Source organism: Oryctolagus cuniculus, chromosome 13, assembly GCF_051225735.1.
Source record: "Oryctolagus cuniculus isolate XC-2025 breed Fujian yellow rabbit chromosome 13, ASM5122573v1, whole genome shotgun sequence".
NCBI lineage: Eukaryota > Metazoa > Chordata > Mammalia > Lagomorpha > Leporidae > Oryctolagus > Oryctolagus cuniculus.
The window spans coordinates 48,682,861-48,702,102 of record NC_142879.1 but is presented as its reverse complement, the minus strand read 5'-3'; the positions used below and the strand labels follow the sequence as shown (position 1 = coordinate 48,702,102).

The 19,242-nt window shown below is 46.7% G+C and overlaps 1 protein-coding gene across 5 annotated transcripts in view; it reads right to left on the bottom strand.

Annotated features, from left to right (window-relative positions):
* Positions 1–19,242, bottom strand: part of SPAG6 (sperm associated antigen 6) — a 79,751-nt gene that overhangs the window by 7,846 nt on the left and 52,663 nt on the right. The window contains exons 8-10 of one of the 5 annotated variants that reach the window (XM_051820695.3): positions 16,527–16,718; positions 4,356–4,472; positions 915–1,060 (exon numbers count right to left, since the gene is read on the bottom strand). In XM_051820695.3, coding sequence (XP_051676655.1) covers positions 915–1,060; positions 4,356–4,472; positions 16,527–16,718 — 455 coding nt within the window. Of the gene's footprint in view, positions 1–914; positions 1,061–4,355; positions 4,473–10,451; positions 10,844–14,846; positions 15,188–16,526; positions 16,719–19,242 lie in introns of those variants that run through there. The other 4 variants (XM_051820697.3, XM_051820696.3, XM_089311560.1 and 1 more) reach the window with 4 other exon arrangements.

Genomic DNA, 19,242 nt, shown 5'->3' with positions numbered 1-19,242 from the left:
ACTCTTGGGGCTAGCGCTGTGGCGTAGTGGGTAAAGCTGCCACTTGCAAAGCCTGGCCTCCCATATGGGTGCTGGTTCGAGTCCCGGCTGTTCCACTTCTGATCCAGCTCCCTGCCAATGCACCTGGGAAAGCAGCAGAAGATGGCCCAATTCCCTGGGTCCCTGCACCCACATGGGAGACCTGGAAGAAACTCCTGGCTCCTGCCTTTGGCCTGGCCTAGCCCTGGTCGTTGCAGCCAATGGGGAGTGAATTAACGGATAGAATATCTCTCTCTCTCTCTCTCTCCTGGTCTCTCCCTCTCTCTGTAACTCTTTCAAATACATAAATAAAACTTAAAAAAAACTACATTATAATTTTTAATTTATTTTTTAAGATTCATTTTATTTATTTGACAGAATTACAGAGAGAGGTAGGCATGCAGAGAGAGAGAGAGAGAGAAAAAGAGAGAGAGAGAAGTCTTCCATCTACTGGTTCACTCCCCAAATGGCTGCAATGGCCAGAGTTGAGCAGATCCAAAGTCAGGAGCCAGGAGCTTTCTCTGGGTCTCCCACATGGGTGCGGGGTTCCAAGAACTTGGGCCATCATCTACTGCTTTCCCAGGCCACAGCAGAGAGCTGGATCGGAAGTGGAGCAGCCAAGACTCGAACCGGTGCCCATATGGGATGCTGACACTGCAGTCTGGGGCTTTAACCCCCTGCTCCACAGTGCTGACCCCCTATAATTTTTAAAATTATTTGTGAGTCAGACAGAGCAAGGGGGAGAGCGCTCCTATCCACTGATTCATTCCCTAAATGCCTGCAACAGCTGGAGCCAGGACTGTAGCTAGGGACTCTGACATAGGACATAGTGTCCTAACCATGACGAAATGCCCTGTGTCTGGAATATTACATTTCCCAAAGTCTGTGTTCCTCACCTTACTATTTCTTCTGGGTAGCAGTTGTTAATTTTATTGATATATTCTTGAAGGAGAGAGCCAGGTTCTGCTTTTATTTGCTGAATCTTTTTGAGGCCACCACTTGTAACAAAAAATCTTCGAGCTTTGCTGTCATGCGGCAGCACCTGCAATAACCAAGCACAGAAACAGGTCAGCCTTCCCACTCCAGGTCCCATTATTGCTGCCCGAAGTCATCACGGTACATCTGAGAACACGCGGAAGAGGACTTCCGCTCTCTGTACCTTCAAAAGGATGGGCCCGAATCTGCTGACAATGGGAGGTGAGATGTGCTCCTTCAGGAAATCCATTAAACTTTTTATGTTGTGGAGACAGAAGGAAGGCCGTGCCCATGAGCCAAGGTGCTGGAGATGGGCTCACAAGCGTAAAACGCGAAGTTTACACACACTCAACTCACTGCACTGCCTGCAAAATGAAAGGCAAGTGCCGGGACAGCGAGGCCAGGGCCCTGAGCCCCGGTGCCGCTCACCAGCCAAGCTCCATCCCAAGCTTTGTTTCAGGGACACCAAAGCAGACCTGCCGGGCCTCTTCTTGCTTTTGCCGGGGCCTCTTCTCTTCCTGGGAAGTCCTTCCACACCCACCACCTGCTCGTTTCCTTTGATTCTGGCTTACTCTCCTTTTTAACACAGCCCAAGTGTTTCCTCTGTGAAGAAACCTCCTCTGGGGCGCCCTTGGCCCAGGATGAGCTGGGTTCTCCCCGCCCCCACTCCCCAGCACTCTGTCAAACCGCTATCAGTGCATTACCGCATAAGATTTTAATTACCCATTTATATGTCTGTCATGTGTCAATGTCAGTGAAGGCAGAAACTATGCATTCATTCATTCAGTGACTCATTCAGTCACTTCCCTCCTGCCTACCGTCCTACAGATGCTCAACAGATGTTTAACAAATGAATGAGTTCACTAAGCAATAGGCAAAGAAAAGCAGATTAAGGAGATGTTGAAGAGATGGAAGAGGAGGAGAGAATCCATAAATCCAAGGGAAGATTTTAAAGGGCGACCAGTGAGAACTTAAAGGGGAAAAAAATCACTGCATTTGACAAGAGCGCTGCAGAATGAAGCGGAAACAGGTGCACTTGGAGGGTGGCTGTGGAGAGCAGATTACTACAGTTGTGAGTATGAAAGTCAAGCCAAACAGGAAAATTTCAGGAAGAGGCAGGTGTTGTGGTGCGGCTTCTTAAGCAGCCACCTGCGATGCTGGCGTCCCCTACAAGCAGCAGTTCAAATCCCAGCTGCTCCACTTCCGATCTAGCTCCCTGCTAACGCACCTAGGAAAGCAGTGGAAATGGCCCAAATGCTTGGTGCCTACATGCATGTGGGAATGTGGGAGACCCAGATGAAGCTCCTGGCTCAGACCCAGCTGTTGTGGCTGTTTGGGGTGTGAACCAGCAGAAGAAAGATTTTCTCTCCCTCTCCCCTCCCCCTCTCCCTCTCTCCCCCTCTCCCTCTCTGCCTCTCCCCCTCCCTCCCTCTCTCCCTCTCCCTCTCTCCTCCCTCTCCCCCCTCCCTCTTTCCCCCTCTCCCTCCTCTCCCTCTCTCCCTTTCCCCCCAACCCTCCCTCTCTCCCTCTCTCTCCTCTCCCTCTCTCCCTCTCTCCCTCTCCCTCCTCTCCCTCTCTCCTCCCTCTCCCCCTCCCTCTCTCCCTTTCCCCCAACCCTCCCTCTCTCCCTTTCTCTCCTCTCCCTCTCTCCCTCTCCCTCCTCTTCCTCTCCCTCCCTCCCTCTCTCCCTTCCCCCTTCCTCTCCCTCCCCCTCCCCCTCCTCCCCTCCCTTTCCCTCTTCCCCTGAGATGGCTTCAGCAATGCAAAATGGCTGCTTCCCAGGAGCCACGGTGCTGGAGGCAATGCTGGAGGCACGGCTGGAGGTCCTGGCGGGTCCCTTTCACAGAGCACCTAGAACCGGCTCTGCTTCCCTGAAGGGCCTGCTTGCAATGCTGTAGATATATGGCTTTTGTTTGTTATTTACAGAAATGTAGCATGCAAACAGTCGTGCATTTATTATAGTATTAAAGCTATTAAAATGAAATTGCTCCCCTCTGTTTAAGAAAAACATTTTAATATAATCACTTGCATGTTTTGTTACTTACAAAATGACTTTTTGGTTGTTTCTGGTATTAGAGTGTTCCATAGGTTGGTATCACATTCTTTTTTTTTTTTTTTTAAGGTTTATTTATTTGAAAGTCAGAGTTACACGAGAGGAGAGGCAGAGAGAGAGTGAGAGAGGTCTTCCATCTGCTGGTTCACTCCCCAAATGGCAGCAATGGCCAGAGCTGCGCCAATCCAAAGCCAGGAGCCAGGAGCTTCTTCCAAGTCTCCCACACGGGTGCGGGGTTCCAAGGACTTGGGCCATCTTCCACTGCTTTCCCAGGCCATAGCAGAGAGCTGGATCAGAAGTGGAGCAGCCAGGACTCAAACCAGCACCCATATGGGATGCTGGTGCTTCAGGCCAGGGCATTAACCTGCTGTGCCACAGCACCAGCCCCTGGGATCACATTCTTAAAAGTGGAATATCTTTAATCTCTACAGTGATCCTGTGAAATAAGCACTCTTAGTATTCCCATTCTGTGGGTAAGTTAGCTAAGGGGAGACTCACGAGCTCTGACTCCAGGGCCAGGGCGCACTCCTGCTGTGCTCCGTCACCCATGCAGAACATGTGGAGCACAGGGTGACAGTCACCCGAGCACCAAGCACTGTGCTGGTACAGCCGTTCTCTCATCCCTTGCTGTCATCAGGGGTCCCGTCTGTGGTGGTGCCCACCTCCTGCAGTCTGAATCTCCTTCCTTAGCACCAGTGACTGCCACTTATAAGATCTCAGCAGTGTCCCCCAGGGAGGGCGACTTCTTTGTATTAAGAAGTTTCTATGGGCCGGCGTCGTGGCTCACTTGGCTAATCCTCTGCCTGCAGCGCCAGCACCCAGGGTTCTAGTCCTGGTTGGGGCACCAGTTCTGTCCCAGTTGCTCCTCTTCCAGTCCAGCTCTCTGCTGTGGCCCGAGAGAGCAGTGGAGGATGGCCCAGGTGCTTGGGCCCTGCACCTGCATGGGAGACCAGGAGGAAGCACCTGCTCCTGGCTTCGGATCGGCACAGCGCGCTGGCCGTGGCGGCCATTTTGGGGGTGAATCAATGGAAGGAAGACCTTTCTCTGTGTGTGTCTCTCTCTCTGTCTACTCTGCCTATCAAAAAAAAAAAAAAGTTTCTATGTGTTGACATACTCATTACTTCTTGGGAACATTGAGAGAGAGAGAGAGAGAGAGAGGCTGTGAAGAATGCGGGAGGGAGCGGGGGGGGGGTGTTTTGTTGTGGGTGAACTGCAGGAGCTGACTGGCGGAGCCTCGTGCAGGAGCCAGCACAAGCTAGCAGGCCGTGGCGCTCCCTCGCCGCCTCCTGGCGCAGACAACGTCTCTCACCTTGCTGAACTGCTCCAGTACGTGCTTCAGGATGTTGGGGGGCGCGTCATGCAGGAGGGGCTCCAGGGCGGGGACGTGGGTGCACTTCTGCAGGATGTTCTTCATGGATTTCTCACACTGTGGAGACACAAAGCCAAATGCGTGCGAAAGCGAGGGGTCAGCGGGAGCGCCACAAGAATCCGTGTCCCACATTCCTGGAGTTGGAAGATCAACTCCATTTCCCAGTCTCTCCTGGGACTGCCTTTGTTTTTAAAAATAGCGGTCGGGAAAACGCCTTCCACTTTTGATTAGTTTTTTCACAGACTACCTTGACAATGGTCTTGGTGTTAAATCATAAAACATATAGTGTATAATTGAGCTCCTAAAATACCTATGAGGAAATTAAAGTTGTAAGGCATAAAGTTAGAGCCCATAAATTCACACATTTTTATTTTATTAACGTAGAAGTTTATATGTATTGAAACTGTGAAATAACTAATATTCCGTTTCTTCCCGTCGACAACCAGGAGAAAATGAGTCTGTTTGCTATAGGATGCCGTTATCAGGTATTCTGCGTTCACCAGAGGTTTCCCAGCTTGCATGCATGTGGTCAGAAACGTGCAGCTCGAGCAGCGCTCACTGAGTATTTGCAGACAGCTGCCCCAAGGCATAGGCAGAAATTTCCACATCCACGGATGGAAGCAAAACTCCTCGACTCTACTTGATTGCTGAGAGACGCTCCTCTCTACAACAGCCAATGTGCCGCCCCCGAGCAAAAGAGCAGGTGCCACACGTACCTCTCCCACTCCCCCCGCCCCGCGTTCTTCCCTCTTTCCAAGCGACACCACAGGGTACTGTCCCCTGTGCCCCCCTCCAAAGCTGCAGCCAGCTCCAAGGCCCCGCTGTTGCTGGTTCCTTCTTCGTGTCGGGGCTGCCTCCTCCTCTTTGGGAAGCCTCACACAGCCGTGTGTCTGTGGCTGTTCGGTACGAGAGTCCACACCTGCCTCTGAAGTTCTGGGCCTCAGTGCAGCCTCAGGGCCTCCTGTTTCCCTGCTCTCACTCTGAGGCCTCAGCCAGTCAGGTCTTCTGGGATCGTGGCGTTGCTGCTGAATGCTTAGCGGTGCTCTTGGACTCAAACAGCCCTTTTATTTTCACACCATGAATTTTATACTTGGTAAGTGGGCTCAGAAAAACTTTCATAGCACATTTGTGCTATCAGTAAAAGATCTCTTAAATGTAAGGTTTCCCGGAGACCCAAACTAAAGAGTCTTATAACCTCGTTCCTCTCCACATATTTGCCTTCAAATGCTGTTTTATAAATTAGATTACATAATGTAAGAAATGCAGTCCAACTGTTTTCCACAAGTAGAACAAACCAACACTGGCATTAAACTCACTTCTCAACACACCTGGGTACAGTAAGTACCGCTGCAAACCATCTGCAGTTTACCCTCACTGCTTTCAGTGACGTCAGCTGCTGATGCAGAGCAGAAATCACATCCACTGAGTCATACTCGAGGTGCTGTCGGTCACTAAGGAAGAACTCTAGAGAGGATTCCAATGACACAGGAAATTCACTGAGCTTCACTATTTTTCATCTGAAAGAAATAGGCTTGAGCCGGTGCTGTGGTGTCATGGGTTAAGCCATCCCATAAGGGGGCCTGCTAGAGTCCCAGCTACTCCACTTCCAATCCAGCTCCCTGCTAATGGCCCGGGAAAGCAGCGGAGGATGGCCCAAGTGTTTGAACCCCTGCAACCACATGAGAGACTCAGAAGAAGCTCCCACCTCCTGGCTTTGGCCTGGCACAGCCCCAGCTGTTGCAGCCATTTGGAGAGTGACAGCAGATGAAGACCTCCCTCTCTCTCTCTCTCTGTAAATCTGCCTTTCAAATAAATAAAACAAAATTAAAAAAAAAAAGAATCAAAGTTATCTAAGCCTCATAAATATAAGGAGAAATTCTTTTTATTAAAAAAAAAGAAATATGTTCAATTTACAAATATATTCTTCCAGGTAAGAATGTGCTCACATGCTGTGATCAATAATCAGCTGTAGCATCCAGCATGAAAGAAATATTAGCTAATTAAGATTTTTAGAAAAACATTTATTTTTTGCTTATTTGAAAGACAGAGTTACAGAGAAAGGCAGAGAGAGAGATGTCTTCCATCCCTGGTTCACTCCCCAAGTGGCCAAAGTGGTTGGAGCTGAGCCAATCTGAAGCCAGGTGTCAGGAGCTTCTTCCAGGTCTCCCACGTGGGTGCAGGGACCTGAGGACTTGGGCCATCTTCTACTGCTTTCACAGGCCATAGCAGAGAGCTGGATCAGAAGTGGAACAACTGGGACTCGAACCATTGCCCATATGGGATGCCAGTGCTACAGGTTGGGGCTTTAACCTGCTGTGCCACAGTGCCATCCCCTAATTGAGATTTTGTTTACATGTCTAATTCTGACCCTGGGATCTTTAAACAACTTTACTGAGATAAAATTTACATATCATAAATTCACACAGTTCAAGTACACAGTTGATGATTTTTAGTAAGTTTATAAAACTGTACAATCATCTCCACGATCTAATTTGCGTATGCTTTCATCTTCCCCAAAAAGAAACCCCATGCCTATTTTAGGCATTTCCTAGTCTCTCCTCCCACAACCCCCAGCCACCTGCAGGCAACTACCAATCTATTTCTGTCTCAATAAATTTGGCTTTTCTGGACGATTCATAGAAATGAAATCACACAATATGTGAACTTTTGTGCCTCTTTCACAGAATATCATATTCGTAAAGTTCACCCTAGACAAAGTATGCATCAGCACTTCCTTCCTTGTCATTATCAAACAGCACTGCGTGATACAGATTTACCACATCTCGCTTATCCATTCACCAGTCGGTGGACACTTGGGATGCCTCCACTTTGGGCTTTTATGAATAATTCCGCTATGAAGATTCATATACAAGTCTTTGTGTGTCAAATGTTTTCGTCTCTCTTGGGTGGACACCTAGGAGTGGGGCTGTTGAGTAATGATGACACGTTTACGTTTAACATTTTGAGGAATGGCCAACATTGTCAGCATGACTGCAGCATCGAACGTTCTCACCAAACAGTGGGAGTGGGTTCAGGCTCTCCACATGGCGGTCAGCACTTAACTATTTTCAGTTTGACTGATTACAGGATTCCTGTGGTTGTGAAGTAGTACCATTATTTTTTAAAGTTTTTTGAATTTTATTTATTTCATTTATTTGAGAGGTAAAGAGGTAGAGATAAGATAAAGGGAGAGGCAGACAGACAGAGCTCTCACTTGCTGGTTCATTTCCAAAATGCCCATACCAGCTGGGGCTGGGCCGGGCCAGGCCTATCCTAAGCTGGGCCCTATCTGAGCCATGCCTGTCTCATCTGGAGGTACATCAGCAAGAACCTGGAATCAGGAACAGAGCTGGAGTCAACCCAGGCATCCCAACAGGCAGCTTAACCGCTGTGTCAAACACCCACCCCTCCTTAGGCTTTTGATTGCATTTCCTTGGCGGCTAAAGGTGTTAAACCACTTTTCAAGTGCTAATTGGTTATTTGTATACCTTCTTTGGTAAAATATCTATTCGAGTTTGTTTAATCAGGTTACTTGCTTTCCTATTACTGAGTTTTGTTTTGTTTTCTTTTAAGATTTATTTATTTGAAAGGCAGAGTTACAGAGAGGGAGAGGAACAGGGAGAAGCAGAGGCAGAGAAAGAGAGAGGTCTTCCATCCACTGTTTCACTCCCCAAATGGCCACAATAGCCAGGGCTGGGCCAGGCCAAAGTCAGGAGCCAGGAGCTTCTTCTGGATCTTCCACATGGGTGGCAGGGGCCTAAGCACTTGGACCATCTGCTGCTGCTTTCCCAGACACATTAGCAGAGAACTGGATGGGAAGTGGAGTGGGTGGGACTTGAACCGGTGTCCACATAGGATGTCAATGCTTCAGAGGGTGGCTTTACCCACTAGGCCACAGTGCCTGGCCTCCTTTTGTTGAGTTTTAAGAGCTCTTTATATTTTTTTAAATACAAGTCATTTGTTACTTATGAGTTGCAAATATTTTCTCCAAGTTTGTAAAGCTTACCTTTTCACTTTCTTAAAGGTGTTAAAAAAAAAAAAAAACAGCCTTAATTCACTTTATTGCTCTTCTGTAAACACCCATGTTGTAGCCACGAGTGGAGCCAGGGTCCTCAGCATAAACTCTCTGGTGTGGGTCTTCACAGATGCTCAGTGAATTCCTGATAGGGAAACTTGGGGGACAGTGCCTTTCCGGAGGTCAGGGGTCAGAGAGCTGGTAGCATCAGAGGTGTCCTTGGCGAGGCTGCCCAGGATGGCAGTACAGCCCTTGGCTGAGGTGTAGCAGTCATCAGTGTCAGCCAGCAGCTGCAGCTTCTTGAGGACGGGGTGGAGATTTTGCCAGTGCCTCTGGGAGTGGGGATGAGGCACCAGCACAGAGCCACGGCACGCAAGGCCCAGTGTGGGGCTGGCTGATCTTCCCCCAGTAGCCTCTCCATACGGGCACAGTGGAGAGCTTGGCCAGATGACGGCCCCTCACATGGTAGTGGCTACCTCCCTGGAGCACTTCACACCCAGGTCGACATGACCATGACCGTTGTAGTCCCTGATGGCGACAAATAATCTTCAAACCCTCATCCTCAGGAAAAAGTCAATGATCTCAGACTCCTTGATGAGCAGGACGAAGAGTCGGATCTCTTCCAGGGACTTGGTCTTCATGTCTTTGGCCAGGTGACCCAACTTAGTAACGGGGAGCCACTCCTTGTGCTTGATCTTGCCTTCGTGAGCTCCACAGCCTCTGCCCCAGCCCTGACCTTGACTGTGATGATGGACCCCAATGCCACTGCTGAGCCTCCCATTCCAGGGCCCCCATGGCCTCCAGGCCCTCCTGCTGCATCAGCATCATCCACCATTTGGTATTCTCTTGGAGAAGCTTAATGATGTCTTTTAAGCATCAAAGTTTTTAATTTTGATGAAACTTCAACATTTTTTTTTTATCACTTGTGCTACAGGTATCATATCTAAGAAATCACTCAGTCCAAGGTCACAATGATTTGCTCCTAAGTTTGTAGTTATAAGGCTTATATTTAGATCTGTGATGGGAGTTAATTCTGGTGTGTGGTGTGAGGTAGGGGTCTGGCTTAGTCAGCTTTTCTTTACCACAACGAAATACCTGAGGCAGGCCACTTATCGGAGAAAGAGGATCTTATTTTGGAGGCTGAAAGTCCAAGATCAGGTGGCCTCATTTGTTTGACTGTATCGCAGAATGGTGGAAACCACCCTAGTGTGAGCATGTGTGAGAGGGGGCCATCACAAGACTAGACAGGAAACAAAAGAGACCGGCTGGGGCCACACTTGGGCTTTTATAACAACCCTCTCGGGAGAACTACCTTCTAAGGCACAGCCCCTCTGACCACCTAAAGATTCCATCATCTCCAAATGTTACCACCCTGAGGATTAAGCCTTCGACACAAGGGCCTCTGGGGAACATTTTGCATCCAAGCCACAGCAAAGTCCAAATTAATATTCCTGCATGAGGCTATAAGTGTTCTGGCGCCATTCATTGCAAAGACTAGCCTTTCCATGTTAAGTTCTTTGGCACCTTTGTGAAAAGCCACCTGACTATAAAAGGATTTACCTCAGATTGTCCATTCAATCCCATTGATAAATATGTCTTTCTGTGAACAGTTACCACATTATCTTGATTTTGAGCCAGTATCAGTGGCTCTGTGGTACATTTTGAAATTGGATAATGTAAAAAACACATTAAGTGACAACACTTTTTTTTTAAACCTCAACACACATAAAAATGCTAATAAAATAGAATTGCAAATACTCGCTACCACTTCAATTCTTTGTCACAGAAAATGGAAATAACAAGAAACACTCATTGTTGCTTTCCTTAAAGGGTGTTTTTGATGAAAACTGCCTAAAATATTTCAAAAGTTTCTTAACGTAAAGTTAATTTTGTCCTGAAAGTATTGTGGCCCGAAGAGTTTCAGTGATTAAATGGAGGGAGAATCAGGAGTAAGTCTTCCTGACCTTGGTTAGGCAAAGCCTTCTTAGATTTAACACCAAAACACAACAACAATAAAACTACATAAATTTAATTTCCTTAAAATTTAAAATTCTTGTGATACAAACAATACCATCAAGAAAGTATTTAGGCCGGCGCTGCGGCTCACTAGGCTAATCCTCTGCCTTGCGGCACCGGCACACCGGGTTCTAGTCCGGGTCGGGGCGCCGGATTCTGTCCCGGTTGCCCCTCTTCCAGGCCAGCTCTCTGCTGTGGCCAGGGAGTGCAGTGGAGGATGGCCCAAGTGCTTGGGCCCTGCACCCCATGGGAGACCAGGAGAAGTACCTGGCTCCTGCCATCGGATCGGCGCAGTGCGCCGGTCACAGTGCGCCGGCTGTGGCGGCCATTGGAGGGTGAACCAACGGCAAAGGAAGACCTTTCTCTCTTTCTCTCTCTCTCTCACTGTCCACTCTGCCTGTCAAAAAAAAAGAGAAAGTATTTAGACAACTCACAGAACTCACAGAAAATACATACAAATCATGCATCTTATGAGAACCTGTAAAGAACTCTCTCAGTATTAAAAAGATAAATGGGGGGGGGGGGGAGGGCAGTGTGGCACAGTAGGTTAATCCTCTGCCTGCGGCGCTGGCATCCCATATGGGTGCCGGTTCTAGTCTTGGCTGTTCCCCTTCCAATCCAGCTCTCTGCTATGGCCTGGGAAAGCAGTGGAAGACGGCCCAAGTCCTTGGGACCCTGCATCCAATGGGAGACCTGGAAGAAGCTCCTGGTTCCTGGCTTTGGATCAGTCCAACTCTGACTATGGCAGTCATTTGGGGAGTGAACCAACAGAATGGAAGACCTCTCCCTCTCTCTCTCTCTCTCTCCCTTCCTCCCTCCCTCTGTCTGTAACTCTACCTCTCAAATAAATAAATAAATTTATTTAAAAGTTCACTAAAAAAAATTAAAAAATAAAAAGGTAAATAGGGGCCAGCACTGTGCCACAGCCAGTAAAGTTGCCACTCCCAGTGCCTGCATCCCATATGGGTACCAGTTTGAGTCCCAGCTGCTCTACAAGAGTCTGGCTCCCTGCTAATGTGCCTGGGAAAGCAGCAGAAAATGGCCCAAGTCCTTGGGACCCAGCACCCACATGGAAGACACAGATGAAGATCCTGGCTCATGGATTCGGCCTAGCCTAGCCCTGGCCATTGTGGCCATTTGGGGAGTGAACCAGAAGATAGAATGTGTGTGTGTGTTTGTGTGTGTGTGTGTGTGTGTGTGTCCCTCTCTCTGTATCTCTGACTTTCAAATAAATAAATACATCTTCAAAAATAAAATGAAATAGGGGCCCATGCTGTGGCATAGTAGGTTAAGCCTCTGCCTGTAGCACTGACATTTCTTATGGGTGCCAGTTTGAGTCTCAGGTGCTCCACTTCCTTTTTTTTATTTTTAAAGATTTTATTTATTTATTTGAGAGGTAGAGTTCCAGACAGTGAGAGGAAGAGACAGAGAGAAAGATTTTCCTTCTGCTGGTTCACTCCCCAAATGCCGCAACGGCTGAAGCTGCATCGATCCGAAGCTAGGAGCCAGGAGCTTCTTCCAGGTCTCCCACACAGGTGCAGGGGCCCAAGCATTTTCTACTGCTTTCCCAGGCCATAGCAGAGAGCTGGATTGGAAGAGGAACAGCCAGGACTAGAACTGTCACCTGTATCGGATGTCGGCACTGCAGGAGGAGGATTAACCAACTGTGCCACAGCACCGGCTCCTCCACTTCCAATCCAGTTCTTTACTAACAGCCTGGGAAAGCAGTGGAAGACGGTCCAAGTGTTTGGGCCCCTGCACCTACATGGGAGACATGGAAGAAGCTCCTACCTTCAGATCAGCTCAGCTCTGGTCATTCTGGCCATCTGGGAAGTAAACCAGTGGATGGAAGACCTCTCTCTCTATCTCTCCCTCTCTTGGTCTGTAACTCTGTCTCTCAAATACATAAATAAATCTTAAATAAATAAATACAACAAAATAAAAAGGTAAATAACCCAATTTTAGCATGGGCAAAGGATTTGAATATACATTTCTCCAAAGAAGACATCTGAGTGGCCAATACATGCATGAAAAGATTTTCAGTATCATTAGCTATTAGGGAGCTGCAAATAAAAAACCATGAGACTGCAGTTCATACTAAGATGGCTCTCAGCAGAAATAAAGATGATAACAAACACTGCCAAGGTTGAGGAAAAGTTAGAACCCTTGTACATTGCTGGTGGTAATGTAAAATGGTACAGCACATTGGAAAATGGTTTGGCAGTTCCTCAAAATGTTAAACAGAGTCACCAGTGGCTCAGAGATTCCAGCTGTAGAAACAAAGATACTCAAAAAGTTTATAGAAGAATATAATTAAAAATGTATTTATTCTGCTGCAAAAATCCCCACAATTGACAATCATGCATAGTTTTTTCATAGTATGCATTTTTCCATGAATTTTTTGAAGACCCCCCACATATATTCAGTAGAAATGAAAACATACATCCACACAAAAACTTGATCAATAATCTTCTCTGCAGCACTATTCATCATAGCCAAAAAGTGGCAATGATCCAATACCCATCAACTAGTGAGGTTATGAATAAACAAAGTGTGCTATATTAATACCATGGGATATTATTTAGCAGTGAAAAGGAGCAAAATACTGATATACACAACACGGAGGAACCTTGAAACTCAGACTAAGCAGCAAAGAAGCTATCTGAATGATCCTGTGATTCCATCTAAATGACACGTGCAGAAGAGGCCAATCCAGAGACAGAGAGTGAATTAATGTCTGCTGGAGATAGGCACAGGGGATGTGGACTGACTGTTAATGGGTACAGGATTTCTTTTGTAGAGATTGAAATGTTCTAAAATTAGGTTGTACTGATGAGTTCACAGTTCCGTCAACACACTAAAAACCACTGAATTGCACACTCTAAATGGGTAAATTATATGATATATGTACTACTACTAAAACTACTAAAAAAAAAGAGGGAGGAACTATGACCACAAGAACACAATGTAAAAATCCTATACACAGCTTCAAAATGCTACAGAATCAACTGACTCAAATATCAGACTGAGATGGAACACTACAATATGATGTCTCTTAATCAATACACAGATGTCCAAGTAGTCTCAGAATTCATGTAGGTAACGTTATTAAGTTACAGGGTTTTTGTTTTTGTTTTTGAAAGGCAGAGTTAGAGAGTGAGAGAGAAAGAGAGAGAGAGGTCTTCCTTTTTCTGTTGGTTCACTCCCCAAATGGCCACTACAGCCGGCGCACTGTGCCGATCAGAAGCCAGGAGCCAGGTGCTTCCTCTTGGTCTCCCATGGGGTGCAGGGCCCAAGCACTCAGGCCATCCTCCACTGTATTCCCGGGCCACAGCAGAGGCTGGACTGGAAGAGGGGCAACCGGGACAGAATCCGGCACCCCAACCAGGACTAGAACCCGGGGTGCCGGCGCCGCAGGCTGAGGATTAGCCAAGTGAGCTGTGGCACCGGCCAAATAACAGGTTTTTTAAAAAGTTTTTATTAAGGTATTTGAAATAAGCTAAGAGCAGGCAAATAGTGAGTCTATGTGACAACACGAGAGGGATTCCAAAAGGCTGATCATTGGTTTTCTTGGACTGGAACCAATTAGAGAACACTTACACAACCTATGAGCCTTTGGGGGAATACGAACTTCAACATAGCCTTAGAACTTGAAAGCTGCCAGAGAGCAACAAGGAAGAAACACTGTTGGGCCGCTCAAGAGGCTCCTAGACACACTTTCCCTACTGAGACAATATCAAGTCAAGCAGACTTGAATGAACTTCACTCCAAAGCTTTTAAAACAACCACTGACGCAACACGAGAGACCTTGGGGAAGAAAGAGGAAGGATCGAGTCTCTGAAAAAGGAGAGTAAACGGACTGAGCGCCTCCGAAACACCGCCAACAGGAGACTGACAGAGATGCCACTTTTTGATTTAAAACCCAGAGTATTTTCTGAAAGCAAATACTGCATCAAATATAGGCAGAAGGAACTTAATTTCCATTAATTACAGCCTAATAAAATCACCTTTGTTAAACTAAAACACAGTAAAAGTTAGCTCCAGAAAATGAAGTTTTCAGATATATTTTACTTCAGTGGTGTTTATTCAATATAACATCATAATACTTCTCTTAAAATCAAGTCATATAAAGCTTATTGGGATATAAAGAGTACACAGTGCTACCTACGAGATTATTTGCAAGGGTTCCTCAAGCTGTAGTTACTATTGACCCACAATTACTGATTCACACTTTAGCACATCTCTTCTTTTACCTGATTTCCAAAGCACGAAAGAAACTAAAAGCTGTTAAATGCAAGAATCTGTGGGGATAGAAATCATTTTAAAGACATCAACCATTTATCTGTGGACAATCTCGAAATCTACTACTGTAGCCCGGGGACAGCCTGCAGAAGAGGCCAAGCAAAGGACAGGAAGCCAAGAGGAGGGGGAGGCAGGAGGAAACTCTAGGAGAAGCAGAAAGAAAATGACGATAACGGGCTAATGAAATAGGCGGCCTAAAGGCTAAAATTCTATGTCAATGGAAATCAGCATACTCGGACAAATCAGAACTGGAGATGGAGTTGTGGTTTCTCCCCAGACAGCTGCAGAATCGGAGAGCTCAAACCAGGAGAGACCTCTGGGAGTGCACACACCGTCTACCCGCCTGTCTCCACCATGCATTGCCGAAGCACACACTCCACGCGGCAGACGTGTGTCGGAAGCCCCGAGTCTGTCACATCAGTGCTTTGGTCTAGAAAGTCTTAGAACAATTTTAAAAATGCTACTCTTAGAATTCAACTTCCCGCACTGAGTTTGTTGAGAGATAACATGTAAATATTACCAACTAAGTGTAAATTCACTTTTATAAAGTTTTTAGTCAAAGAAATGATTCACTGTATGTAACTTTCAGAATCCCTTGCTGTCTCACTGTACCACCCAAAAGTCAAGTTTCAGCAAGGTTTTTTCCTATTTGTTAATTTCCTGTTTTAAGTGAAACTTAAGCTTAATTTATTATTATGAATTTTATTTTGAATTTTTGTTTTTCCCGTGAACTTTCCTCAATCTGGTCATTCTGCAAGCTGCTTTCAAAAAGTTACATATTTTTTAACAGGAAGTATGCTGGAAAACATCTCCTTTCTTTGAATTTTTAAATTTTAAACAACCCATCTTACTTTTTATTCATATTTTGTGAATCAATTTAGTTTCTAGTAATATTTTTTCACTCCTCCGCCTGGCGGCGCCGGCACACCAGGTTCTAGTCCCGGTCGGGGTGCCGGATTCTGTCCCGGTTGCCCCTCTTCCAGGCCAGCTCTCTGCTGTGGCCCGGGAGTGCAGTGGAGGATGGCCCAAGTGCTTGGGCCCTGCACCCCATGGGAGACCAGGAGAAGCACCTGGCTCCTGCCTTCGGATCAGCGCGGTGCGCCGGCCGCAGTGTGCCGGCCGCGGCGGCCACTGGAGGGTGAACCAATGGCAAAAGGAAGACCTTTCTCTCTGTCTCTCTCTCTCTCTCACTGTCCACTCTGCCTGTCAAAAAAAAAATTTTTTTTTCACAAAATCTGCTTTTAAAAATGCACGATTTTAAAATGCTCAATTTAATGAACCTTGTGGATAATTTTTTTAAAGAACAAATACAAGACATGTAACAAAAAGATCAGGTGGTCTTAAGGTTGGCAGAGGCACAGCACACACAAATACCCTCTCACTAATTACATTTCACCTTTGAAAGCCATCTCAAATTCTCTTTGCACTCAATTTTAAAAATGGAACATGGACCAAATTCTACCTCGAGTATTCTATTATTCTTCAATTCGTCCCTCATAAGAAAAGCTAACAGCACTGTAAAATGCAATAACCAGATGCTTGTTTCTATAAGCAATTTGGCAGTTGTAGACACTTTCTTTAAAACACGTCACTGGGTTTCAGAGGCAAGGGTAACCCATTTTCAAAGAAGACTGAACCTCAATCCTGGTAGATTTGTATTTCTTCACAAAAGCAACACTGTTCATAATGACAATTGAGATATTTAAAATGATATATTTTTTTAAAATGGGTCCAAGTCTAATAAACGTTCCCCGAGCCTGTAAGAAACGCGTGCTCACCTTAACCTGGAGGTCCTCGGAGCTCTCCGCGGCCATGTACAAGGACAGCAGGACCGGCAGGGTGTTAGTGACCGCGACAGCCTTGGCGTGCTCTGAAGTGTGTCTCCCAATCTGTCCTAAGGACCAAGCAGTCGCGGCCTTAATGTGATCTTCTGGCTCTTCTGACAAGCAGATTGACAACTGGGGCACACCCTGTGGTGTTGATCAAAAGAACAAGTGTTATGAATCTAGAGCAGGATTAAAGAGTCTTCGGACGGGCTCAAACATGAGAAGAAATCATTTCAGCCTTCATCCTTTCTTCTCTAAATGGCTCAATAAACGAGCACATCACAGGGGCTGTCATTTCTCTAAGTCAATAAAATGACTAGGACTAAATGACCTTAATTATCTGTAACAATCCAGCCAAACTGAGAATCTCTCTCCTAGCGTCTCCCCTCGAATAGGGGAGCATTTAACCAAACAGCAGACGCTGCAGACTCAAAAGTAGGCAAAACCGGATTCCATCAGGACAATCCAAAAAATGCTTAGGGTTTTTAAAACCTTGTGTTTACCCTTGCCAAAAAACATCAATTTAGAATCTTGCAAGAAATAACATTTCACCAAGTGTAACAAATCTGAGAACAAAAAAAAGTGCTATGGATTCGAAATCAGATGAGTGAGGATCTTACACATCTTGTATATGAAATGTTTTCCCAAAGTCCTGAAATAGGAGAGCACTTCAAAAAGTTCATGGAAAATGGAATTAAAAGGTGAAGTCAGTTTTCCATGAACTCTTGGAATCACCTAACAGCACATGAATATTTTTCAATTAATTTTGGTTAATTTTCCATTAACTTGTAAATTATGCTTTTGCCTATTCTAACACGATTGAATGTCAAAGTAGATATGAACATGTGTGTTACATCGCTAAAATGTGCTTATATTTTGCCTCGTAGGCAATTTCCAGTTTTATCTATGTGCTGAAACAGAAGTTAACTTAAAGGGACTTGAATACATCACAGTTTATATCCCCATGGAAGAAGCAAATAATCAAACCAAATTCTAATTCCTGAACCTGCATAGGCATAATTCTCTAACTAACTTGAGACTCTAGTAATCACTTTGAATTTAGTACCACAAAAACCAGTATCATGTGGTCACGCTGCCACAGTGAAGGCCAAAAGCGTCATGTACACTTTTTTTCCCACCTCCTTTTATTCTGGTTGTTAGGACCGGTTCCCGAGGAGACCTGCTAGATTGCTTCCCCGGTCCCTTTTTGTGGTGTGTCTGCCAGTGTAAAAGGTCAGACCTGTCTTCCGCATGAAGTGGCTTTCCGGAGAGCCAGCACAGCCAGGAGGTAACAAGACGGATCAGCCGCAGGAGCAAAGGGAGCCGGCTCCTCCCCAGGGGCTCCAGTTGTTCCCAAAGCAAAGGACACAGGGGCATGAGTGCACTTCGAAAACTACAACGCGCCACTTAAATGTAGAATATTACCACCAGTCCTAAACAGTGCCACGAAGGAAAAGGAGGGAGAGCTATAGGACTTGTGCGGTCTGCCTCCAGCTACTTCTGCTAGCTTGATCTTCGGCTCTCTCTTGAAAAACAAACCAGCTTGGGAGCTGCCCGCAGCACCCCTAGTGCAAAGAAGGGCTGAGCTCTGGGTCGGTTTGAGGAGGATGGGGAGGAAGCAAGAGCACCTGCTGCTGCTTTCCTCTGTCTCCTGAAGCCAGAAGATTTCTGACCATCAGCAAAAGAACCAAGGACCAAGAACAGCAGCAACATAGTCGCTGTGCCGCTTCCCAAAGCGCCACTACTGCTCCAGCAGTCACAGCAGAGCGAAGGCAGAGAGCCGCCAACAAGAAGGGAGCTGAGAGTCACCGTGGGACAGGCAGACGACTACCATGCAAGGCTCCTTTCTTTTTTTTTTTTTTTTTTTTTTTTTTTTTTTTGACAGGCAGAGTGGACAGTGAGAGAGAGAGACAGAGAGAAAGGTCTTCCTTTGCCGTTGGTTCACCCTCCAATGGCCGCCGCGGCCGGTGCGCTGCGGCCGGCGCACCGCGCTGATCCGATGGCAGGAGCCAGGAGCCAGGTGCTTTTCCTGGTCTCCCATGGGGTGCAGGGCCCAAGCACCTGGGCCATCCTCCACTGCACTCCCTGGCCACAGCAGAGGGCTGGCCTGGAAGAGGAGCAACCGGGACAGAATCCGGCGCCCCGACCGGGACTAGAACCCGGTGTGCCGGCGCCGCTAGGCGGAGGATTAGCCTAGTGAGCCGCGGCGCCGGCCAAGGCTCCTTTCAATTCAGAGGATGAGCAAGGGATGAGAGAGGTGCCACATTTCTGTTTAACATTCGGCAGTAGTTCTTCCACGGGAGTGAGAAAGCCATGCGTTGGAGGCTCGGCACGCACACACACATGCCACATGGCCTCTGGTGTGTTCTCCAGGGGTTCTAGATTTAGTTATCAACCCATGTTTTCTGAGCACCCACTATGATGCAGGGCTGCCCCATATTTGGTGGACTCATACCAAATTGTGAATTGAGCTAATGCCAAATCCCTAGAGCAAAGAAGCAAAAACACTGCTCTGTGACATGGCCAGCATCTAAGAAGATAACTCAGTTCATGCAAGCTGAAGAAGGGATCTGGATAAAAACAAAGCGCTTAGTCATTGTCACCTCCCACTCAGATGGCAGGAAAGGGAGGACGTAGAGACATCTGAGAAAAGTTACTACTGGGTATG